This window comes from Nycticebus coucang, chromosome 18 (assembly GCF_027406575.1).
Source record: "Nycticebus coucang isolate mNycCou1 chromosome 18, mNycCou1.pri, whole genome shotgun sequence".
Lineage (NCBI taxonomy): Eukaryota > Metazoa > Chordata > Mammalia > Primates > Lorisidae > Nycticebus > Nycticebus coucang.
Window position 1 is genome coordinate 38,347,111 of NC_069797.1, and position 26,460 is coordinate 38,373,570.

At 37.6% G+C, this 26,460-nt stretch overlaps 1 protein-coding gene across 5 annotated transcripts in view; it reads left to right on the forward strand.

The window, feature by feature from the left end:
- The window catches only part of AP2B1 (adaptor related protein complex 2 subunit beta 1), a 135,315-nt gene that overhangs the window by 35,141 nt on the left and 73,714 nt on the right, over positions 1–26,460 (forward strand). For all 5 annotated transcript variants that reach the window (XM_053569850.1, XM_053569854.1, XM_053569849.1 and 2 more), the window contains 8 exons: positions 1,056–1,246; positions 3,800–4,021; positions 4,544–4,664; positions 4,791–4,886; positions 11,507–11,622; positions 14,155–14,320; positions 15,484–15,582; positions 25,119–25,378. In XM_053569850.1, the coding sequence (XP_053425825.1) occupies positions 1,056–1,246; positions 3,800–4,021; positions 4,544–4,664; positions 4,791–4,886; positions 11,507–11,622; positions 14,155–14,320; positions 15,484–15,582; positions 25,119–25,378 (1,271 nt within the window). The remainder of the gene's footprint in view (positions 1–1,055; positions 1,247–3,799; positions 4,022–4,543; positions 4,665–4,790; positions 4,887–11,506; positions 11,623–14,154; positions 14,321–15,483; positions 15,583–25,118; positions 25,379–26,460) is intronic.

Sequence of the window (26,460 nt, forward strand, 5' to 3'; positions counted from 1 at the left end):
TGTTCAACTGACAGGCTATTAAATGCATCCTAATTTCAGAGAAATAAATGTGAAAAGCTGTATAATTTATACTTGGTGGATTATTGCAACCCTTAAGTTTGCATAATGCTTTGTAAGAAAGCACTTAAACACATATCATCTGATTTTTTTTCCTCAAACTGAAACAAAACTGTGAAGTGGATTAAATTATCCCCAGTTTTCAGATGGAGAAACTCAATTTCACAGAGATCGTGTTCTCTCAGCCTTGTATGCTAGTGAACTAGAGTCTCAAGGCCATATATTCTTACTCTGAGACTTGTGATATGATTGACCATGTCACCTCCCAGCTCCTATATATACAACTGCACACCTCTATAAAATTATGTGGCCTGGATAGTTCTCTGTTGCCTAATGTACATATTTCATATTTAGACTTCAATATTTTTCATATGCTGTTTGTATGTCTTGATTTTATTGGTAGTTTTAAGTACTATTATAATGGTTAATGTATGTTTTTTTTGTGTGTGTTTTTTGTTTTTTGTTTGAGACGGCATCTTACTTTGTTGCCCTCGGTAGAGTGCTGTGGCATCACGGCTCACAGCAATCTCCAGCTCTTGGGCTTAGGCGATTCTCTTGCTTCAGCCTCCTGAGTAGCTGGGATTATAGGTGCTCGCCACAACACCCGGCTATTTTTTGGTTGTTGTTGCAGTTTGGCGGGGGCTGGGTTTGAACCTGCACCCTCGGTATATGGGGCCAGCACCCTACTCACTGAGCCACAGGCGCTGTCCGGTTAATGTGTGTTTTAATAGTAAATCATGTGCGACTCTGTTAATATGAATTGTTTTAATCCTGGGTTGTCTGGCCATTAGGAAGCTGAAGCTATATATGCTATCATCAGTGGCCATAAAGTTTATGTGCAATTTAAAAGTAATTTATCTTTTTCTGTCTGACTAGGGAAATGTTCAGTAATGGTTATGAGTTGGGACTTGTGAAGTGATCCAGCGAAGGTTGATTAAGTTAATTATTTGTAGTTGTATTGTTCTTGGTGAATCAAGGTTGTATCTTCTTTTTTCCAGGTGGTGGCTAATGCTGTAGCAGCGCTATCTGAAATCAGTGAGTCTCACCCAAACAGCAACTTACTCGATCTGAACCCACAGAACATTAATAAGCTGCTGACAGCCTTGAATGAGTGCACTGAATGGGGCCAGATTTTCATCCTGGACTGTTTGTCTAATTACAACCCTAAAGATGACCGGGAAGCTCAGAGGTCAGTCCGTTTTCCTGGGTAGTATCTGATAGCTTTGCCTGATTCAGTGAGTTCTAGAACCTGCTGTTAGAATAACTTTCTTAGGCTGAGGTAGGTCAGTAGCTTGTGGGGTCGATATTCCTATCTCCAAGGTATTTTCCTCACTGGCTTTAGGAACATTTAGGTGGTGGAGTAAACCATGCAAAAATAGCTCTAAGAACTACGTGTTTTTCTTTTTTTATTTGAACAGTATATGGTTATCTCTGTTAAAAATCTCCCTCATCATTTTCTCACATCTCCCATAGGGTGGTTCTGGCTGTTTGGCAAATAAAGGGTATTAAATGTCTTTTTGTAGTGACAAACTTTTCATTCTATAAGATACTTAATAAGTGGTTTTTATATTAGTTATTGAGCTGAACTATACCTATAATGGAGTAGTAGAGAAAGTATGGTTAAGTCAGAAAAATATGTGCTGCTTCCCATTAGATACAGAAATCTTGTCAGTCTGAATTTGGAGAATATTTTGGAAGGCATGCACAGATTGTTTTCCTCAGCCCTTAACCACCTTGGAGTTGCAGATTTTCTTTGACTGTCAGAAAATGACTACTAAATTTCTTCTGCATACACACACATTTTAGTTTACAAAGTTGAAATCATCCCTAATTTTTATTGAGCATTTTATGTATATAGGCATTGTACTAGCCAAAGTACTTCTGAAGAAATGTTGGCTCTTCATTAAATTTGGAATATTTTAATTATGGTAGATAAGAACCTTCCTTGCCTGGCTGAAGCTGATTTCCAAGCTACTAGAATGTAAGTGTTCTTCACTTGTCTGGGAAATTGTTCCCTCTAGACAGAACTAAAGATCACTCTGGTAATTTCTTTCCGTCATTGAAAGTATAAATATATTCTGGAAAGAACTTTACTGAGAATTTTATTTTCCATTGGTCATTGACATCACACTAATTCATTCATTCACTCAGCAAATATTTATTAAGTGCATGCTGTGTGCCAGGCAGTGTCCTGGGCCTTGGAGATATAGCAGTGGACAGACAAAAACCATGGCCCTCATGGAGCACTTATTCTGAGGGATGTGGGTAGGTGTATAAATAATATAATTTGTTAGATGGTGATAAGTGCTAACAAAACTAATAAAGTACAGAAGAGATCTAAGAAATACTGGGCTTGTGGGGATGAGTAATTTTTTTTTTGAGACAGTCTCATTATGTTACCTTCAGTAGAGTGCTGTGGCGTTACAGCTCACAGCAACCTCCAACTCTTAGGCTTAAGTGATTCTCTTGCCTCAGCCTCCCAAGTAGCTGGGGCTACAGGCGCCCACTACAAAACCTGGCTATTTTTTGGTTATAGTTGTCATTGTTGTTTGGCAGGCCCAGGCTGGGTTCGAACCTGCCAGCTCTGGTGTATGTGGCTGGCACCCTAGTTTTTGAGCTGCAGGCGCCGAGCCTGAATTTTTTTTAAAGGGTGTCCAGGAGCCTAAATAACATAATCCCCATCTCTACAAGAAAAAAAAAAAAATTAAAATTAACTGAGTGTGGTGGCATGTGCCTATAGTGCCAGCTACTTGAGAAGCTAAGACAGGAAGGTACTTGAGTCTGGGAGTGCAAGGTGAACTATGATTGTGCTACTGCCCTCCAGTCTAGGTGACAGAGTGAGACCCTGTCTCTAAAAATAATAAAAATAAGAAATAAATAACAAGTAAAAACAGTGGTCAGTGAAGGCCTCACCAGGAAGGTAGCATTTGTATAATAAAGAAGGAGCTGAAGGCGGTCAGGAGTCTTCTAGGAGGAAGAAAGAGAAACACAGCCTACCTATCTTGCATCCTTAATATAGTAAGCCAGCTGTTCATGTTCCCTAAGAATACTCAAAATTCTGTTAATTTCTGCTCAACAGATAATTGTCTAAGATTTCGTGAGGCATATAAATATGGATATGTTGGGTATAGGTGGCAGGGGCTAGGAGAATGGGAAAAAGTTGGAAGAATATTGTGGTGGTGCTCTGCTATTTTAAGAAGAAAAACCAATCACCTTTTCAGAGAGTTTCTTATTATCCTGAAGGCAGGAATTGAATTATTTACCCTACTAATCTATAATTCCTTCTGTATCTTCCAATGAAATCTTTAGTCACAGCTGAGTCGATACTTCTCACTATGAAATAATTCTCAGAATGCTTAATTTGACTTCCTATAGGTTGAGTAGAAATGGGCTGTGAGGCAGGGAGACCTAACATAATGTGGGGAGAAAAAGAGGACTGTAAAACAAGAAGGTAAATTGTGTGAGCTCAAGTGTTTGGGTATTACTAGTTTTCTTCCAGTATGAGCATCCCTTATTGCTGGTTTCTTGAAATCTTCTGATGTCCCTTGCTCTGCCTGTAGTTTGCTGGGAATGAGGCTTCTGCAGTGGTGGATTTCAATTTTACCTAAGCATGGAGCTTTGACTTTTCTAACTGATTCTTTAGTTTCTTGATACTTGGGACATGGGACTCTGATACATTACCTTATAGGGTGGATTGAGCGAATTATAACTCAAGATACTAATTTTCCTTTTCTGCCCTTAGCATCTGTGAGCGGGTAACTCCCCGGCTATCCCATGCCAACTCAGCAGTGGTGCTTTCAGCAGTAAAAGTCCTAATGAAATTTCTGGAGTTGTTACCCAAGGACTCTGACTACTACAATATGCTGCTAAAGAAGTTAGCCCCTCCACTTGTCACTTTGCTTTCTGGGGAGCCAGAAGTGCAGTATGTTGCCCTGAGGAACATCAACCTAATTGTCCAGAAAAGGTTGGGAAATAGTGAATTGATGATTAAAGTGTTTGTAATTTTGAATTAAGCTTAATATTAGTGTTAAATAGGCCAGTGCTAACGTCTTTTTAATGTACAAAAATGAAAATGTTATATGGCAGAACAATTTGCCCAGGACCAAGAAACTAACAGTTGGTATCGAAGTGTTCCCATAATAAATACTTCCTGTACCCTACAATCCACTTTGTCTCTGAAAGTTTTCTTTCTGTTATACTGTCTAGTGCTTGTTCAATAATGTTTAGGCTATATTTTAGACCCAGATTGTTGTTCTTTTAGCAGTTCTTTATGGTAGTGTGTACCCTGATGCTTAAAAAGGACAAAAATAGTCTGCCAAATAAAATTGATAAGAATAGATAAGTATAGAGGAAGTTTTTGCATTTTTTTTTCTATTGGGGGAGTGGGAGCAAAGCAGAGAGGCACAGATTAGATCTTAATACAGGCTCAAAAGAGTATATCAATACATGCCTTCACTTTCCTTTCTTGTATTTCTGTGTACCACAGGCCTGAAATCTTGAAACAGGAAATTAAAGTCTTCTTTGTGAAGTACAATGATCCCATCTATGTTAAACTAGAGAAGTTGGATATCATGATTCGTTTGGCATCTCAAGCCAACATTGCTCAGGTCAGACTTCACACTCAAGTTTGTGTGATTTAAGTTTTAGTTATGATCTGACATTCAGAAGAAGGAAGCCATGACATTGCTGTTTGAGAATCCTTAATAATTATCCACTTTGTGGATTTTCAACAGGTTCTGGCAGAGCTGAAGGAATATGCTACAGAGGTGGATGTTGACTTTGTTCGCAAAGCTGTGAGGGCCATTGGACGATGTGCCATCAAGGTGGAGGCAAGTGTCTTGATGGTTGTTGTGATCACTTGTTAGGGCATTCTGAATGTCTTGTTCACTTTTTTCTTTAAAATACATTTTCAATTTTGTCAGAATAATAAAGCACACTTAAAATATTAAGTAACTTTTAATGAAAAGCATCTATCCACAGTTCCTTCCTTCCCTACCTAGACCCTCCTCCCAGAGAGAATCATTTTTAACTCTATTTCTGGTTTTAGTTATTCTTTTGATTGCATTCAACTCTCCATGTCCATGGGTCACACATCCTGGACTCGCTGCAGATCAGAAACATTTGGAGAGTTGAGAAAGATGATTTCATCTGTGCTTAACATGTACAGATTTTTTTTTTCTTGAGATTATGCCCTATGTAATAGCATAGTATTTACATTGTTTTGGATATTGGAAGTAATCTAGAGGTGATTTAAAGTATATGGGAGGATGTGCATAGGTTATGTGCAAATACTATAACATTTTATGTAAGGGACTTGAGCATCTGTGGATTTTTAGTATCTGTAGGGGGGGTTTGTAACCAATCCTTCATGGATACTGAGGGGTGATTATACTTACATATCTCTAAATAATAATTTTCATGCTGTTATTTATTGATTTACCATTATAGACTTTGTGTATTAACTTTCTGCTGTAAAAAGCTTAGTTCATATAGCTACCATTTCCACTTCTCTCCTATTTTCCAGTATAGTTACATCACAAAGTTTTTTTTGTTCCTGTATCAGTTACCTTGGTAAATTGAAATAATGCCTTTGTTTTTCTCTATCTACTTATAGCCTTGCGGAAAAACATAGGCATATTATGACTATGTAAATATATAGGGCCAACACAATGCAAATGATTAATCATTTTCTTCTTATGGAGCCTTTTGGTTTTTCTGGAATTTCTTTAATTGCCTTTTTTTCCCCTTTACCTTGTATGTCTTCATTGAGTTCCTATGTTCTTCCTGCTCCTTAAGCATAATACCAAATCTGTAAACCTCTTATCCTAGACTCTTCTCTCTTGCAGTCCTCTCTTTACTTTCTTGCTCCTTTAAGGTCATTGCTTTCTTGGTCTGCATATTGTTCCATACAGCCTCCCTTCACTGCTGTTTCTTGTTATTGGTATTTTTTCATACTGTTCTTTTTTTTTTTTTTTTTTGAGACAGAGCCTCAAGCTGTTGTCCTGGGTAGAGTGCTGTGACATCACAGCTCACAGCAACCTCCAACTCTTGGGCTCAAGTGATTCTCCTGCCGGTTCCTCCCGAGTAGCTGGGGCTACAGGCGCCTGGCTATTTTTTGGTTGCAGCCATCATTGTTGTTTGGCAGGCCTGAACTGGATTCAAACCCGGCAGCTCAGGTGTATATGGCTGGTGCCTTAACCACTTGAGCCACAGCTACTAAGCCGTGTTCCTTTTTTTGTTGTTGCGAGAGCTTTTTGAATCTCTGAAGATATGAATTATTAATTAGTGTTTGTTTATAGACTTTGAATTTAATTATTTGGGTGTTTCATGGTGATGGTAGCATATTTATACATACAGTTTTTTGTCATCGTTGTTTGTCAGGCCCTGGCTGGATTGGAACCCACCAGCTCTTGATGTATGTGGTTGGCGCTTTAGCCACTTGAGTTATAGGCACTGAGCCTGTACATACAGTTTTTTAAACTGAGATATATACTGTACCTATAGTAAAATGTAGTAGCCCATTTAATTTTTAAGAATGAGGTAACAAGTTGATTAGAATTTTTGTATATATAGCCTGGACTGTTGACTTAGCAGGTTTCTTTAGGGCAGGAGTACTTTGAAGGCCTATTCAAGACCCTATCTGATCTTAGAGGGCATATTGGTTTCTAGCTGGGCTGCAGCCTTCCAGTATGTATATGGGCTATAATTTATACACTTATTGCCATGCTTCAGTCACCCGTCCTCTGTTTGTTTTTCCTCATTTAGAAATTTGTTGAAATTATCAGTGGCCTCTGTTATTGTGGGGTCAGAGTTCCGTATTTATTCTTGCTACTTGATTATGTGCAATCCTACCTAAAGCTGTCAGAGGGTTAGACCATGTGATTTCTCCAGGATACTAAAATAATTTGTACCGTATGACCAGTAAGTACTTCGTGGGAACAAAAAAGACAGATGCTGTATCAGAGAAGCTTCTATGAAATCCTAATTTCTAATTGGCCTTCCTTGTTTTTATTCAAATTAGTGTTGCTGAATGTTATTACCATTGATAAATCATTTAGCAGACACGTTGTTACAGCAAGAAGTTGATAAATACCAGTTTCTACTTCTGGTTCTGCTAGCTTACTTGCTGAAGGTATTTAATATATTTCTGGGCGGCACTTGTGGCTCAGTGAGTAGGGCACCAGCTCAGTGAGTAGGGCACCAGCCCCATATATATATACCTCAGGGTGGCGGGTTCGAACCCGGCCCTGGCCAAACTACGACAAAAAAAGCTGGGCCTTGTTGTGGGCGCCTGTAGATCCCAGCTACTCGGGAGGCTGAGGCAAGAGAATCACCTAAGCCTAGGAGCTGGAGGTTCCTGTGAGTTGTGACGCCACGGCACTCTACCAAGGGCGACAAAATGAGACTCTGTCTCTAAAAAAAAAAGAAAAGATATTTAACATATTTCTGTTACTTCATCAGAGAAATGGGAAAGTGTTTTTTGGATCTTGATACATCTTTTTCATTACCACGTTTCACACACTTAACCTTGTTTTTCTTTTTTTTCCTCTCCTTTTGAATTGAGGTGTCTTACTATCTGTCTACTTAGTATTAATTCAAGCAATTTTCAGAGAGATTATGGTAACATGAGAATGAGGTCATTTTTTGTTGTTCATTGATATACATACATCTTTTCTACCAGACTATCATCGTCTTACAATCTGACACAGCTTTAAAGAAAACATGAATTTAGTGCTTAGCTGAGAAAACAGGGTTTGGTGGAAAGTTTAGGTATCTAAGAGTTGGCATTGTTATTTTTATTATGACTGTAAATAAAGGTATTTCTATGTTGCTGTAAAGTTTAAAAAGGCAAGGCATCTCTTTAAAACTGATAACTGATATCTTCTACTACTGAAACAGTTCTAGAAAACGTTCCTGAGGTCAAAAATGACATAATTTTGTTAAGTTGGTTGGGTTAAAGATTAAGCACTAAGCAATCAAGTAAATAAATAGCACTGAAAAAGCAATCCCATAGTACTATTTTTTGTTAACTTTTGTCTGTTTCTTTGAGGAGGAGATAAATAAACCCTGGTTCTTTTTTGCTTTAAAAAGGAGAGAGGTTAAGGCACTAAGTTAAGACAAGGAGTTCTTCACTTTGTAGTCTTTTGTTTTTTAGTGTTTACCGTTTCTCATTTTTGTGGATCAGAATAAGATGCTGATTTGTATCTCATCCCTTAATTTGAAAATAAAAAAGCTTATATTTTTCCTATTTAGAAAGCTATATTTGTTCACTATCTAAAATCATAAAATAAAACAAGTGAAAAGTAAGAGCACCCTTTCTCCCCACCCCGTTCCATCCTCCTATAGATGTGCTGGACATGAATTTAAATCCTTGTTTAAAATCCTCTACACAAAATTATATTTTTTTACAAAAATGAAATTGTTTATCATGCTATTTATTTACTTTTATTTCATAGTCTGCTCTTTTTTTTTTTTTACTTAGAATATTGTGACATCTTTCCATTTTATTAATAAAATTTTACATCACTTTTAGTTTATGGACATAATGTGTGATTGCTTCATTTGGCCTGTCCCTTATTGTAAAGACTTTAAAGTTGTTTCTATTCCTCTTCCAAAGTAATGGCCTAAGGAGTGTCCTTGTAGCTGAATCTTTGAACTCTTTTAACTTAGGATTGCTTTGACTATTTGGGTTCTTTTTTTTCCCATATGAACTTTAGGATTGTTTTTTTTCTAATTCTGTAAAAAAGGACATTGGTATTTTGATGGGAATTGCATTCAATCTGTAAATCACTTTGGGCAATGTGGACATTTTATCAGTTTGATCTTTTAATCCATAAGCATGGGATATTTTTCTATTTGTGTTGTCCATGATTTCTTTCATTGGTGTTTTGTAGTTTTCCTTACAGCAATCTTTCATCTCCTTGGTTAAGTATATTCCTAGGGTTTTTGTTTTGTTTTGGCAGCTATTGTGAATGGTATTGAATTCTTGATTTGATTCTCATCTTGGCTGTTATTAGTGTTTAGAAGTGCTACTGATTTGTGTACATTAATTTTGTAATCTATTACTTTACTGAATTTCTCCACTATAGGAGTCTTTGGGAGAAGTCTTCAGGGTTTTCTAGAGGCAATATTATATCATTGGCAAACAGGGATAGTTTGACGTCTTTCCTGATGTGAATGTCCTTTATTTCTTTCTCTTGCTTGATTGCTAGCGAGGACTTCCAGTCCAGGCTTCCAGGACTTTCACTACTTTTATGTTGTATAAAAGTCCTAGAAGCTGGGGTGGCACCTGTGGCTCAGTGAGTAGGGCGCCAGCCCCATATACCGAGGGTGGCGGGTTCAAACCCAGCCCTGGCCAAAACTGCAACAAACAACAACAAAAAAGTTCTAGAAGCTGGAAGTCCTCACTAGAGCAAATCTAGCAAGAGAAAGAAATAAAAGACTTCTATGTTGTATAAAAGTAGTGAGAGTGCTCGTCCTTGTCTTGTTCCAGTTCTTAATGGAAATGCCTTCAACTTAACCTCATTCAGTGTGATTTTGGCTGTGGGTCTGCCGAATATACCTTTTATTATTTTAAGGTATATTTCTTCTCTGCCTCATTTTTATCATGAAGGATACTGGATTTTGTTTTGTTTTGTTTTGTTTTGTTTTGTTTTTTAATTTTAAGGCAGTCATATGCTGTTGCCCCACCTACAGAGCAGTGGCATCATTATAACTTACAGCAACCTCAAACTTTTGGGCTCAAGTGATCTTCCTCCCTCAGTCTCCAGACTAGCTGGGACTATAGGCACATACCACCACACCTGGCTTTTTTGTAGAGAGAGGGTTCTTGGCTCATGCTGGTCTTGAACTCCTGAGCTCAAGTGATCCTCCCTGCTTGGCCTCCCAGAGTGCTAGGATAATAAGTATGAGCCACCATGCCCACCCTGGATTTTATTGAATGCCTTTTCTGCATCTATTGAAAGAGTCATGTGACTTTTGTTTTTAATTCTGTTTGTGTCATGAATCCCATTTATTGATTTGTGTGTGTTGAACCATCCTTACATCCCTAGAATAAAACCTACTTTCTTGTGGTGAATTTCTTTTTGATGGGCTATTGGATTTGATTTTCTAGTATTTTGTTAAAATTTTTTTACATCTGTGTTCATCAAGGTCTGTAGTTCTTTTTTTGTTGTTGTTGTTATGTCCTTTCCTGGCTTTCAGAGTCATAATGGCTTCAGAATAGAATGAGTTAGGGAGGATTTCCTCTTTCTTGATGTTATGGAACAGGTTCAGTAGGGTAATGCCACTTTTTCTTTGTAGGTCTGGTAGAATTCAGCTGTGAATCTTTCTGGTCCTGGGCTTTTTTATTGGGAGATATTTATATTACTGAGTCAATCTTACTACTCATTATTGGTGTGTTCAGGATGTGTATTCTTCCTGATTCAAGCTTGGGAGGTATGTGTTCTCCCAAATTTATTCATTTCCTCTCAGATTTCTAGTTTGCTTGCATAGAGGTATTTATAGTAGTCTTTGATGATCTTTTGTATTTCTGTGGTATCCAGATGTAATGTCTTCTTCGTTTCTGATTGAGCTTATTTTGAATCTTCTCTCTACCCTTCTTTTTTTTTTTTCTTTTGAGACAGTCTCACTATGTCGCCCTGGGTAGAGTGCTATGGCATCACAGCTCACAGCAACCTCAAACTCTTGGGCTTAAGAGATTCTCTTGCCTCAGCCTCCCAAGTAGCTGGGACTATAGGCGCCCACCACATTGCCCGGCTATATTTTTTAAATTTTATTTTATTATTAAATCATAGCTGTATACATTAATGAGATCATGGGGTGCCATACACTGGTTTTCCAGCTATTTTTTTTTTTTTTTTTTTTTTGGTTGTAGTTGTCATTGTTGTTTGGCAGGCCTGGGCTGGATTCGAACCTGCCATCTCTGGTATATGTGGCTGGCATCCTCGCCTCTGAGCTACAGGCGTTGAACCTCTTCTCTCTTCTCTTTGTGGTTAATCTACCTAGTAAGATTTCCTAATTTGGCTTATTCCTTAGTTCTTATTCTTTCCTCCTATGTTGGTTTATTGTTTCTTCTCATTTCTATTTTCCTTGCTATCTGTTCTTTCATTTGAACTGACTCATCTGTTAATGTATTTTATAATGAGTAAAGTTTGTGGATCTCCAGAGCTTCTGTATTGCTACATTCATATAGCCTCCCTAGTGCTTCTGGTATACCTTGGGCAAATTAAGTACCTGATCTTTTAGTTTAGTTTAGTTGATGTACCTGTAGTAGACAAGTGGGCACACAATGGTTGTGGTATTCACTTTGAGATTTGGGGGAAGATTATAAAATGTGTAACAAATTATTAATCTCAGGCCTTTTCTGAATTGTTTTAAAACTTTTGTGTTGGGGTAGTATTATTGGGTGGATCATCTGACTTCTCATTTTTTATGTTCCTCTTCCCAGCAATCTGCAGAGCGCTGTGTAAGCACTTTGCTTGATCTAATCCAGACCAAAGTAAATTATGTGGTCCAAGAGGCGATTGTTGTCATCAGGGACATCTTCCGCAAATACCCCAACAAGTATGTCTAAATACTCTACTTCTCTTCCTCACATAATTTAGGAAATGTTTAAAAGGTACCTTTTAATTGGCTAGGTAAGAATTTTCTTTTTAATGTGACTGATCATAAGAGAATATGTTATTAAAGATCAGGAATAGGGCGGGTGTGGTGGCTCGTGGCTATAATCCTAGCACTCTGGGAGGGTGAGACAAGTAGATTGCTTGAGCTCAGGAGTTCAAGACCAACCTGAGTAAGAGCTAGACTCCTTGTCTCTCCTAAAAATAGAAAAATTGGCTAGGTGCAATGGTATATATACCTGTAGTCCCAGCTACTCAGGAGGCTGAGGCAGGAGGGTTGCTGGAGCCAGGGAGTTTGAGGTCACTGTGAGAAAGATGACGCCTCTGCACTGTAGCTGCAGGAATAGGGCGAGACTCTGTCTAAAAAATAAAATGAGAAACAGATAAAGTTGTTAGCACAGGGATTAAAACCTGCATTTTCACTCTGCTTTTTTTCTTTCAAAAGTATTGAATTTCTGCCTACATATGTTTTGTCTACTTTATTGGCGTTATGTTAAAATTTAACATAACCAGATTGATGGCAAAGTTACCAGTAAATAGTATTTCTATATATTTTTCGGTTGTCTGGGTATAATCTCAGTTTATGACTATTATCCAGACGTAATTAACGATTGTGTGCCTTTTTCTCAGAAATGTCTCAGTTTGGATGATAAAATCATACCCTGCCATAAAAGCCAGGAACAGAATGGCTGTGCTGTCCACTTTGCGTATGTTGGGAAAAATTATAGAGCATGTGACAGATTAGTGATCAGGCCTTTTCTGAATTATTAAAACTACTGTCATATAGGTATATTTTTATTCCATAAATTTACCAGGTTGAGGCCTCTTAGTTTATGAAGCAAAAATACTTTTTTAGGTTTGATTTGGAAAACAAGTAAATAAGGAATCTGAAAGTGAAATAAAAGCTGGTCTTATAAGCATCATAAATCTCATTTCCCTTACAATCATAGAGATGTCTCATGCCAAAGCTTCTGATTAATCTTTAAAGATAGTTTTAAAGGAAGCAACTTAAAATAAGTAAGCTTAATGGTGGGATTAACAATTAGTAGAAATACTTTGGCAGTACAGTGGTTTATTAAGTATTATGTATATTTTAAAAAATTTTAGAAACAATGTTTTAGGAAAGAAGAAAATATACTTTTACCACTCTCTTAGATAGGAAGGTTGGGTTTCTAAGTATCTTGTTTTTAAACTAATTATTATTTTTATTTTTTAAAGGGATGGGTTCTCATTATGTTGGCTAAACTATACTCCAACTATTGGGGTCCAGGAATCCATTTGCCTTAGCTTCCCACGTAGCTAGAAGTATAGGTGCATGCTGCTGCGCTCAGCTTTTAAACTTCTTAATTAAAAGTGGAGACATTTCTTAATATCATTGGAAGGGAAATGTGTCTATTTCTGGTTTATGTTAAGGGGTTATGGCATTTTACTTTTAAGAAAACAATCAAGAGTGATTTAAACACTGGAAGTAGGTGTACTGTTCAGTTGTCCACACATCTAATTTATCTAATTTAGTGCCATTCTAATCTTTAAAACTATATTAGCCAAGGGGATGGATTCAACATAGTAAACATGAGAGAGCTATAAGATCTGTAAAAGAGTATTTGAATTACTTGTTTCTTTGGAAAAACAAGTCATTAGCGAGAGTACCTTGGGAAGAGAGAACACAAAAAATACCTCTTATAGTGCCAGGTACGGTGACTCACATCTGTACTAGCACTCTGGGAGGTCGAGGCGGGTGGATGGCCTGAGCTCAAGAGTTCGAGACCAGACTGAGCAAGAGCGAAACCCCCATTTTTAAAAATAATTGGGTGTTGTGGCAGGCGCCTTTAGTCCCAGCTCCTCAGGAGGCTGAGGCAAGAGGATCACTTGAGCCCGAGAGTTTGAGGCTACTGTGAGCTAAGATGCCATGGCACTCTCCCATGGGTGACAAAGTGAGACTCTGTCTCAAAAAAAAAAAAAAAAAAAAGAAGTATCTCTTACAGAAATGAGAGATAGGTAGATTGAGAATAAGTTACCATTAGTAGTCCGGGCACTGTTGTCTGTCTAATGAGTTTTTATAAGATTTATGGTTTAGTTATTAAAATGCAATTGCCGAGAAATTTAAAACATTTGTAATCTTCTGGGATCTGGGTATGGTGGCTCATTCCAGTAATCTCAGCTCCTTAGGAGGTTGAGGCCAGAGGATTGCTTCAGCCCAGAGTTTGAGGTTGCAGTGAGCTAAGATTGTGCCACTGCACTCTAGCTTCAGCAACAGAGTGAGATCCTGCCTCTTAAAAAAAATAATTTTAAAGACATTTTATAAAGTCTTGTGACATAAAATTTATATATTCTTTTGACTAAAAGAGAGTAGTAGAGTTTATAGTTTGCCAGTTTGGTATAGGGTCCCTCGTTTGCAGTTTTGCCTTTAGCTTTTATTATTAAATACAGTTCTTAGTTTTGCCATCAGTAATGTTAGTCCATTTTTTAATATTAGGTATGAAAGTATCATTGCCACTTTATGTGAGAACTTAGACTCCCTGGATGAGCCAGATGCACGAGCAGCTATGATTTGGATTGTGGGAGAGTATGCTGAAAGAATTGACAATGCAGATGAGTTACTAGAGAGCTTCCTAGAAGGTTTTCATGATGAAAGCACTCAGGTAAGTTCTTATCTATCCCATTAGGCCTGGATCTCTTTTTTGGGGGAGATTTTAGAAAAAGTAAAAGTTAGTTTCTTCTGTGTCTTTGTATTTATATATAGTATGTTCATTTTTTTTTTTTTTTTCCCAAAAGGGATAACCCTTTTCAGTTGTTTTGATTTCTAGTGTAACAAACCTGTGTAACTTAAGCCAGTAATTCTCAAACTGCAGTGAACATTAGGAACATCTGGAAGGCTTGTTACAGTGCAGGTTGCTGGACCTCACCCTTAGATACATGACTCATTAGGTCTGAGATGGGCCTAACCTTACATTTCTTGAAAGGTTCAGGCTACAGCTGCTTTTCCAGAACACACTTTGGCATGGCAACCACTGGCTTAGAGCAATAGTTATCAGTTTTTATTTCCTGTCACCTAAGGATGATTACACATTTCTGTTAGTAATGGCTAGGGCTCATGACAGTAGATTTTTACCTGGAGCTGTTGTGAGGCTTGAAAAGATTTTCTGTGGATGATTAGTCTCCTTCCCATCTTCTGTTCATCTCTCCTACTAAAATTAAAGCCATGGGATCAGAAAAGCAGATAGATTATTAAGCCCTTTTCCCCTGGCATTTTTACACACAGCAAATAGAAGTTCAAGTAGATAATCTACCACAGTAAATTTAATAGTCCTAATTAAAGGAATATGGGCAAGCCAGTAGCTTTTTGGTTTAGCAGCCTACACCTAATTGATTGTGATCTGACATAATTCTTCTGTCTTGATTCTGGTCCTGGTATGACAGATAATTACATAATTTCCCCCAAATTATACCTTATAGTAGAAGTAATAAAAGCCTTGGTGAGGAACTGGTTTTATCGCAATCAGTATGGTAGTGTATACCTTAAGAAATACAGGCAGTTATCTGTCTTACAAACAATCGAATTTTTGGTGCCAAAAATGCATTTTCCATGTATGAGGCTAGTGAGTTTTCAGTTGTATACCTTCGTACTTCAGGTGAATACTTTTGACCACTAATGTTGATACTGGCTGACTTTTAAACTTTTGTCTTACAACCAATATCAGAAAAGCCCCATAATAATTTGTAGTTGGCAAAATACCCCTTTGGAGAGAATGGCAGGGAATCATGGCAGTGCCATTTTTTCACTTTACGAAATTAAATTTTTTAGGTGCAGCTCACTCTGCTTACTGCCATAGTGAAGCTGTTTCTCAAAAAACCATCAGAAACACAGGAGCTGGTCCAGCAGGTCTTGAGTTTGGCAACACAGGTAAGAAATCTGGAAAAAGTACAGAATGATTTACCTTTCTGTTTTGTTTTGTTTTGGGGGAGTTTAATTAAAAGAGTTACAGCATTTAGATCCTCTTAAAATATTAAAACAATGCTTAACATGTTTCACTGAACTGTAGCTGATTGTAAAGTTTTTAATTAGGCTAGCTACAGTTTTCATGATGATTTATGAAAATTTAACGTGGACACTCTTTAGTGTTGCTGAAGGATATACTTATGTGAAAAAGACTTTGTCTGACTTATGTGAAAATGACAATTTCTGATAATACCTCCTTCGAGGTGACTTTATTTCAGCTTTCAAATAAAAGTACTATGTGGAAAAGGTAGATGCTTCAACATAGTTTCATGTTTTGTTCTACCTTCTAGAGTGGTTGTCTTTCTCTTGAAGATTATTTTATGTTATTTACTTTTAAATTTTTATTAATTAATTTATTTATTCATTTGAGATAGGGTCTTACTCTATTGCCTGGGGTAGAGTGCAGTGGTGGTGTCATAGCCCATTGCAACTTCAGACTCCTGCCTCAGCCTCCTGAGTAGCTGGGACCACAGGCCTGCCCCACCACACTCAGCTTATTTTTCTATTTTTCTGCAGAGACAAGGTCTTGGTATGTTGCTCAGGCTGGTCTGAAATGCTTGTCCTCAAGCAATTCTTCAGCCTTGGCTTCTCAAAGTCCTAGGATGATAGGTGTAAGCCACTGTACCTGGCCTCTGGAGATAATTTTAAAGTGCTAAAATTCTTTGATATTTTTGGCCTTCCTTGGAATTATTTCATGTTTTTGTTTAGAAGAAAAGAGGTTTACATGGATTCTGATTTCAGGACTATGGCAACTTGCCTTAAAGATCAGGTCATCGTTTTAGAGCTGTAGAAATCAAAATATAATTATTATTATAATAATTGTTAATTAATATAATAATTATAATAATCAAAATAATTTCCTTTTTCTAGTGAACTAGTATAATCATTCAGCTCAATGATTTAGTAATGTTCTTAATTGGATTTAAGAACAGACTAGATTTAACTATTGAAGTTAAGATTGTATCTGCACATGGGATCGATTCAGATACTCAATTTATCATTTTTCTCATAGTACTTTGTCTAGTTCTAAACTATCATTTTTTCCTATTAATTTTTACATCTTTAAAAAATTTATTTGTACCCGGGTACGGCAGCTCATGCCTGTAATCTCAGTACTGTGGGAGGCTGAGGAGGCAGAATTGCTTGAGCTCAGGAGTTCAAGACTTGCCTGAGTGAGAGTGAGACCCCGACTCCTAAAAAAAATGAAAAACCCAGCCGGATGCTGCAGCAAGGCCTGTAATCCCAGCGGCTTCTGGAGGCTGAGGCAACGGGATGCCCACAGCCTGGGTCTGAGGTTGCAGTGAGCTGTGACGCCATTGCCCTCTGCTCAGAGCATAGAGTGGGACTTTGTCTCAACAAAAAATAAAAAAAGAAGAAAGCAAAGAAATAAAAGTAAATTAGCAAGGAAATAAAAAAAATTATTTGTAAGAACTTTTTGAAGTATTTTTGAAAAACTTTCTAAAGCATCTTCCTTTACTTGAAGCAAAGCAGTTTCCATAAGCATCAGTATTAATGTATTTAATTTATTTACTTGTTTGGGACAGGGTCTTGTTCTGTTGCTCAGGCTGGAATTCACTGGTATGATCATAGCTCACTGTAGCCTCGAACTCCTGGGCTCACCAGTCCTGTGTATGTGTGTGTGTGTCCGTGTGTCCTCAATATGATGCCCAGGTTGGTCTCAGATTCCTGGCCTCAAAACAGTCCTGCCTTGCCTACCACAGTGCTAGGATTATAGGCATGAACCAATGTGTGTATATGGTTATTTATCTGTGCTGAATTGAGGATTTTAGACTTCCTCTGTTTAAATCCTTGATTAATACATTTGTATCTCTGTTAGGATGAATTCAAAACAATTTTTTCATTTTTTTCTTTTACTCTGTTTGATTTTTTTTTTTTTTTTTGTAGAGACAGAGTCTCACTTTATGGCCCTTGGTAGAGTGCCGTGGCCTCACACAGCTCACAGCAACTTCCAACTCCTGGGCTTAAGCGATTCTCTTGCCTCAGCCTCCCCGAGTAGCTGGAACTACAGGCGCCCGCCACAACGCCCAGCTACTTTTTTTTTTGGTTGCAGTTTGGCTGGGGCCGGGTTTGAACCCGCCACCCTCCGTATATGGGGCCGGCGCCCTACCGACTGAGCCACAGGCGCCGCCCCTGATTTTTTTTTTTTAATTAAATCATAGCTGTGTACGTTATTGCAATCATGGGGTATGTTGTGCTGGTTTTATATACAATTTTAAATATTTTCATAAAACTGGTTAACATAGCCTTCGCGACATTTTCTTAGTTATTGTGTTAAGTTCATTTTTTTTCTCTTTCTGTTTCATGTTTTAATTTTAAACTCTAAGTACTTACAGAATGACAGAATTGGAACAACTCACATTCTGTCAAAACAGTTTCTAAAAAGAATTTTGGCCTTGCTCTCTCTGCTTACCTGTAAATATTCAGGCAAGTGTCTTGATAGTTTTCATTGTTTTCACAAGTTCTAAACCTTATCACCATTGTGTATTAAGGCCTGTGTATTTGTATTTAACAGGCAGCATATAGTTAAGCTGTGTTTTGGGTTCTTTTTGGAGTTCAAACATAAATAATTTTCAGTATTTATCAAATTTTGATAATTTTAATTAATTAAATTAAAATTTATTTTACTTAATTAAATTAAGTAAATTTTAATTTACTTAATTAAATTTTAATTTAATTAAGTAAATTAATTTAAATTTTATTTTATGGATTTAGTTAACGAATTTAATTTATTAATTTGCGATAGGGTCTTACTCTGTTGCCTGGGGTAGAGTGCAGATGTTTGATAAAGCTTTCAGTATTTATCAAATCTTGATAAAACACTTCAATCTCAGTGTTTAGGGAGATTTTGCTTATAGGTTACAAAGTAGCACTGTTCTTCTGTTCTTATAGTCTGAAATTCAGAGACCTAGGTACCTAGACTGTTTTTGACCCTGGTAGAATTGCTGTTTTGAATAACACTGACACCATAAGCCTGTAGAAAAGGTCATCATGAGAAACTGTCTTATTTGGGTCTGTTGTCAGTTTGTTATTAAAGTCATTTATTCCATTACATATTTTCTAACAAGTTTTGGATTTTCCTGTATGTTGTTGTATAGTTGATTGCCTTTCTGAATGGCTTGCCTGATCAGAATTCTTTTTCACATTGGTGGTTTGAAACCTTAGAATCAAATGTAAGGATTGCCCATGAAAAGTATACACATCATTGTGGCATTCATTATTCTGCCTCTAGTTTTTTGTTTTTGTTTTTAAATAGACAGTGTCTTGCCTGTCACCCAAGCTGAAGTACGGTGGCATCATTGTAGCTTATTGCTACCTGCCAGATACTCAGAAGGCTCAAGTGATCCTCCTGCCTTTTGCTATCTGGGACAACATGCATGAGCTACCTTGCTCAACTAATTTCTTTCTTTTTAATTTGTTTTTGTAGAGACAGGGTCTCATTATATTGCCCAGGCTTCAAACTCCTGGCTTCAAGCAGTCCTCCTGCCTTGGCCTCCCGAAGTGCTGGGAATACGTGCATGAGCTACTGTACCCTGCCTCATTGGCTTTTTCATGCTTTCTAGCCTTAGATGCATTTTTATAAGCTTTGCTAAATCCTTTTCTAGAATAGAGCAGGGCCTTAACTCAATCTCAACAAAGGTTGGTATTGTTACTATTCCTGTTTTGTAGATGAGGAAACAGACATAGAGAGGCCCAATTAGTATGACACAGAGCTGGGGCTCAAATCCAGGTAGTCTGGCTGCAGGGTCCATTTTCTTAACCCGCTAAGCTATGCTACCTGTCCATTCTGAAAGTTAAGAATAACTTGGAGAATACACTTTCCGTGCCTAAAGCACTATTGTGAATAAGCCAATATGTGTATACTTTTTCTAGTTTTAAGATGTTTGTGGATGATTATTTTATATTTGGCTATAAATAAGCAATTTCTCTAGGCTTGCCTTTTCTGTCTTATTAATTAATGAGGTCTGAGTTATGAAAGAGGCACACTTACTTAAGTCTTTTCTCTGGAAGTTTTCTCTTTTATTCTCACATTTGTGAAATAAAACCTAATATCTTTAGCTGGAGAATACCAATTTAAGTTAAGGGTACTGTAGTCCACTGAATTGTGTTGATTTTAATTGAGTTGTGAGGTTCTGTTTCTGCCATTTCCATGATTCGGGACACAATTCAGCAAATTTTTCTCATACTGCTTTTTCCTGTACAGTAAAGTTATTATTATTTATTTATGCTGAGAATTAATTAAATAAAATATATATGAAATTTTAGTTCTTTTAATTTTAAATAAAATGATAGTATAATTGCAGATATTGTTAGGAGGGGAAAGAAACAACCCTTGAATCCAAGGATTCATTTCAAAGATTTTTTTTTTTTTCTTTTTTTTTGGTGATTGTATCTTACCTTTATAAGGTAATTAATAAAGAATACATGCAAGGGGCTAGACTTTAGTAATTATCTTCTTTAGTGCATAGAAGAGAAGTCATCATCTTAGTTTTTCTACCTGTGAACTAGAGACCACCATCCTCACAATTACCTAGGCTGCTGATTAACTAATTCTTAGGCTATACTTCTGACATTAATCAAACAGAATCTCTGTGTTATTGCCCTTGGGTTCTGTACTTTCTTTTAGAGTTGAGGTCTTGCTCTGTTGTCCAAGGGGGGAAGTACAGTGGCATGATCCCCAATTCATTGCAGCCTCAAAATGATCCTTTATAAGGCATAAGTTACCACACCTGGCTGATTTTTTTTTTTTTTTTGAGGCAGCGTCTCACTTTGTCATCCTCCATAGGGTGCAATGGCTTCATAGCTCACAGCAACCTCAGACTCTTGGGCTCAAGCGATTCTCTTGCCTCAGCCTCCCAAGTAGCTGGGACTACAGGCGCCCGCCATGATGCCTGGCTATGTTTTTTTTCAAGACAGAGTTTCACTATGTTGCCCTCAGTAGAGTGCTGTGGCATCACAGCTCACAGCAACCTCCAACTCTTGGGCTTAAGCAGTTCTCTTGCCTCAGCCTCCCAAGTAACTGGGACTACAGGTGCCTGCCACAACACCGGGTATTTGTTGTTGTAGTTGTCATTGTTGTTTAGCAGGCCTGGGCTTGGCTCAAACCCGCCAGCCCTGGTCTGTGTGGCCAGTGCCCTAACCACTGAGCTATGGCTGTTTGGGTTTAGCCATGCCTGGCTGTTTTTTTTGTTTTTTTTTTTTTTTTAATTTGGCCGGGGCTGGGTTTGAACCCACCACCTCCGGCATATGGGACCGGCGCCCTACCCGCTGAGCCACAGGCGCCGCCCGCCTGGCTGTTTTTTTTAGAGACAAGGTCTCACTCTGGCTCAGGCTGATCTCAAACTCCTGCCTCAGCTTCCCAAGGTGCAGGAATTACAGGCACAAGCCATAGTTCCCTGCTGGATTTTGCACTTTCAGCGGCTTTTTTGGTGTGTTAAGATGTCACATTATAGTTTAAGAGTTAATGTTTTAAAACTGGCCTGGTAAGGATTGTTCTAGAAGCTCCTCCCTGAAGGCATATGAGGCTAGTAGTACAGTAGACCCAAAACCAAATTCTCTGTGTCACTAAACATTTATTGGCAACTTAAGATCATAAAAAGTTTCTTTTTTCATTTATCACAAGCTTTGGCTGGACCTCACTTCTTGTGGCCTATATGTGACTAGTGAGGTAGTGAAGGCCACCTTACAGTAGGCCTGACAGATCATCCCACAGAACACTAGAGTTTGAGCAGGAGGAGCTCCTTCCTCTCCTTCAGTCTTGGGAAATTTCTCATAGGACTATATTTTTCAGGCCCGTGTCCATTTGTATCTACAGTGTCCATACCTTTTATCCAGTAACCATCTCTAGCAGTTTACTGTGTTGCAGCAGTTTGAGTTTGTAGGGGAACTCTCAAACTTTTTTGACAGGAATATATAATTTTGCGAATTCCTACAAGAATTTTTCTTTTTGGTCATTTGGTTAAATAATTGCTCGATATATGAAAAACAGTTTGAACTGAAAAGTGTTTTGTTTCGAACCACGTGATGTAAGGTTTAAAACCTTTAACAATATTACTAATCCATAAAGACATGTTGCATTTTCTAAGTTAATAGGTCAAATGTAGTGTTTCTTTTAATTGTGCAATAAAAAGCATAATTTCTCTACAAATTCTAAATGACATGTTGTTTGGGGACTGAGTATATAGGTTAAAATTTAACTTTTAATTTGTATATCAAAAATCTGGAGGAAAGGGAGTTGTTTCCCTGACTTAATATTTTGAGAAGTTTGTATTCTGCTATTTTAAAACATCAAATTGGTTTTGTTTTGTAATGTATAAACTTTGTTTTCAAATGAAGATCTAAGTAAAGAGATTTCAGGCTGTTATTTATAAACATTTCCTTACAAGCAAATTATTCCTCAGCTCTCCACAAAACAAAACAAAATCATTTAAATTGTGTATGATTATTAGTGTTTTTTAACTCTGGTATTTCAAATACCAGAGACATTTTGATATGATGCCTATCTATCTATGTTTTTATACATGTAAGAAGAAGGGTAATATAACCTATGAATGTGATAAAGATTATCTTTAAATTTCCCATTTTAATACTCTGTTTATTTGCTGTATGACTGTGTTCATTGTGCTTTTAGTCTTTGACCAGCAATCCATTATAAGTGCAAGTTAAACAAAGTCTGACTGAGAAAACCCATGTAAAACTATGTAGTCAAAAACTATCAGGATAGTTCTTCCCTGTGTGGGCTCACGTGATCTGTGAAAATGGTTTGCTATTCATTTGACCCAGAAAACCCCACAAAATCATGCAAGCCAAGAGGTTCAAATCTTTGCATTCATATTAAGAATACTTGTGAAAATGCCCAGGCCAAAAATGGTTTGTATATGTGAAAAGCCAAATATCACATTATTTAAAAAAATTTTTTTTTAAGTTTCAGATTAATATGAGAGTTCAAACAATTAGGTTACAATATTTGCATTTGTTAGGTAAGGTCCCTGTTACAGTTGTGCCTGTCACCCAGGAGGTGCGCCATATACCCTTACATTGTGCTTATTAGGTGAGCACCTCCTACCCTGAAAGATGTCACTTTAAAAAAACAATGTGCACCATTCCAATGTTACAATGGTGGAGCTGGTTGGTGTGCCCAGGCCAAATAGTGAGGCTGGGCACAGAGTTGGTGGCCCAAAAAGAGTACTGAATTTTTACTGCACATGCTTAAAAATATAGAGAATAATGTTGAACTTGAGATTTAGATGTGGATTCTCTGGTCATTGAGCATATCCAGGTGAACAAAGCACCCAGGATGTGTTGCTGAACTTACAGAGCTTTGGTCAGATTAACCCATACACGAGCTCCCTCTGCCATATGGAGATGATCCTTACTGAGAATGACAGAATTGTTCCAAAACCAGAAGAGGAGGTTGCAGAGAAGAAAAAGATATCCCACAAGAAACTGCAGAAACAAAAACATATGGCATGGGAGCAGAGGCAACATAACATAAATATAAATAACAGTTAAAAAAAAAGAAAACCAAAGCCCATCAGGATGACTACTGACATTGAGCTGAATGATAATTACCTTCAGTGGCTAAATCGTGAATCAGTTCATCTGTTTACTTAGAAACTCACATAGAAGCCCTTAAATTGGCTCAATTTAAAAGAATTTGGGGGGGGGCAGGTTCTCACTTTGTTTCCAAGGCTAGGGTATAGTGGTGCCATCATAGCTCACAGCAACCTCAAACTTCTGAGCTCAAGTAGTCCTCCTGCCTCAGCTTCCTGAGTAGCTGGGTAGAGGTGCATGCCACTGCACCGGGCTAATTTTTTAATTTTTTTGTAGGATGGAGTCTCACTATGTTGCTCAGAATGAAAAGATATTTTTTTTTGTGTATGATTTTTAAATATAGAAGTTGAAACGGAAACTCATTGCTTTTAATAACCTAATACCATTAGAACAGCTTATGCATAAATAAATGCCATCAAATAGACACACTCTAAAAGGCAGATACCAGGATATTTATGACCACTTTGTAATGATCACAAAGATAATAAAAGATAGGAAGACAGAGAAAAGAGTTAACATTCTAAATGTTCATGAATGAAGACCAGTGAGTAATGGTGCGATGAGGCATCACAGTGGAAAACTGCTGCTGTGTGTGTCAATAGTGAAAGCAACTTCAGAACAGTGTTATGTGAAGCTGCTGTTTATAAAATAAATGTATGTGTGTTGGAGAGCTGTCTGGACAGATACACACTATGGTGTTGGTCATGGCTATTTGGGGATGGGGAGGAGTTGGTTAATGGGGGGAGATTTCTTTTTAAATTACACACTTAAAAATTGTGATATGGGGCTGGGCGAGGTGGCTCACACCTGTAACCCCAGCACTCTGGGAGGCTGAGGTGGTTGGATTGCTTGAGCTCCAGACCAGACTGACCAAGGAGACTCTGTCTCTACTAAAAAAAAAAAAAACAAACAAAACCTAGCTGGGGCCATTGTGCTAAGTGCCTGTAGTCCCAGCTACTTGGGAGGCTGAGGCAAGGGCATCTCTTGAGTCCAAGAGTTTGAGGTTGCTGTGACCTCAAACAGCACATGTACAGTGGCATCACAGCACTGTACCCAGGGTGACGAGTGAGGCTCTGTCTCAAACAACAACAAAAAAAATTGTGATATGGTTTGGTAATAATTGTTTCTTTTAGCCATGAGCATATATAAAAATTACAGACCAGTATAACAAAAAGCAAGACCATTAAATTCATGTCACCCCATTTGGAAACAGTTAGATGATCTCTTATAAGTATACTCTCATACTATATTGAAATAGTTAATAATTTTCTGTGAGGTTCTTAAAGCTAAGCACTACTACTCGTTATCTCTTTATTCCCAGGGCCTAGGCAGTGTCTCCATAGGAGATACTTAATAAATATTTGAATGAAGAATGAAAATATGGGTGACATGTGTAGTATATGTAAGATACACCACATGTTGTGAATAATCTCACCGATACTTAAAGCAGTTTAAAAAAAACATGAAATTTATGCCCCAAGGCTATCTCAGCCAGCTAACTTTTACCAGATTTAAACTTTATTTTCCTTTTCCTAGCCACTTTTTTTTTTTTTTAATTAATATAAAGGTACATACAATTAGGTTCCATCACATTTGTTAGGAAAACTCCTAGCTGTATTTAAGCTTAACTTCACTTTGAATTTGAGTCTTAGGACCAACTCATCTCAATTTATATTTTGATTCCTTGAAACATTAGACATTATAGAATTATGACTGTATACAAATTATATTGAGTCTAAATGAAATACAGCCAGTACCCAATGTGCGTAAATCACTGCAGCACTGGCTTGATAATAAATCCAGCAGTTTTGATTTCTGTGTGGAGAACTGTTTCAACTAAATCTTTCTTGCCTTTGCCTTTTCATTAGGATTCTGATAATCCTGACCTTCGAGACCGGGGCTATATTTATTGGCGCCTTCTTTCAACTGATCCTGTTACAGCCAAAGAAGTAGTCTTGTCTGAGAAGCCACTGATCTCTGAGGAGACAGACCTTATTGAGCCAACTCTGCTGGATGAGCTAATCTGCCACATTGGTTCTTTGGCCTCTGTGTACCATAAGCCCCCCAATGCTTTTGTGGAAGGAAGTCATGGAATCCATCGCAAACACTTGCCGATTCATCATGGAAGGTAAGTAGGAGTGAACTAGGTTCCATTCTTTATTTAGAGTTGGTTGTCTTAATGCTTTTATAGCCTGGAAAACAACTTGCTATGTGTTTTACTAACTTAACTACTATACTGAAGGCTCCATCTGAATACCAGTGACCACACATACAGTAGGGGAAAAGATCCTCTGTGTTCCAACCTAGAAGTACAATTTTAGAAAATTTTAATAAATAAGACCTTCTATGATAACATCTGAAAGGTACTTAAGTTTCCAGTGAAAAGAGGCTAGAAATATTCCAAAAATTGGAAACTGGGGGAAAAACCCACATGTACGTACATTTGTCTTTATGCTTTACTGCAGCTCTGGTTGAGGCTTTTGGATAAAGTTAGCAGGTACTACTTCCCTTACTCTGTGAAGCTATTAAGGAAATAATATTTGCAGGATTGTTTTATAAAATCAGCCAAAATTCTGTGTGGACATAGTTTGCACCAAATTACATTGATCTTATCAGTAAGGAAATGGTTATGAATAAGCTCTCAGGTAACACAAAGCTCTTGTTTTGTAGCTGTCTGAAAATTTTTTTTTTTTTTTTTTGTAGAGACAGAGTCTCACTTTATGGCCCTTGGTAGAATGCTGTGGCCTCACACAGCTCATAGCAACCTCCAACTCCTGGGCCTAAGCGATTCTCCTGCCTCAGCCTCCCGATGAAAATTTTAATTAGGGAGAAGTATTCTAATAAAACTCTTAAAATGAGTATCTCATGAAGCCACCTTCTGGAAGGATAGAAATTGTCTCTGAATCTGGTATACATATAATGTAAAAATTTACCAAGTGTGTAGTGTAGATTCATGTATACATCACACACCTCAAAAAAAAAAAAAAAAAAAAAAATGGATGTGGCGAGTGCCTGTAGTCCCAGCTGCTCGGGAGGCTGAGGCAGGAGAATCGCTTAAGCCTAGGAGTTGGAGGTTGCTGTGAGCTGTGTGAGGCCACAGCACTCTACCAAGGGCCATAAAGTGAGACTCTGTCTCTACAAAAAAAAAAAAAATGGATATCTCAGAATCTGATTCCTTTATCAATCAAAATAAACCTTAAGTCTAAATAG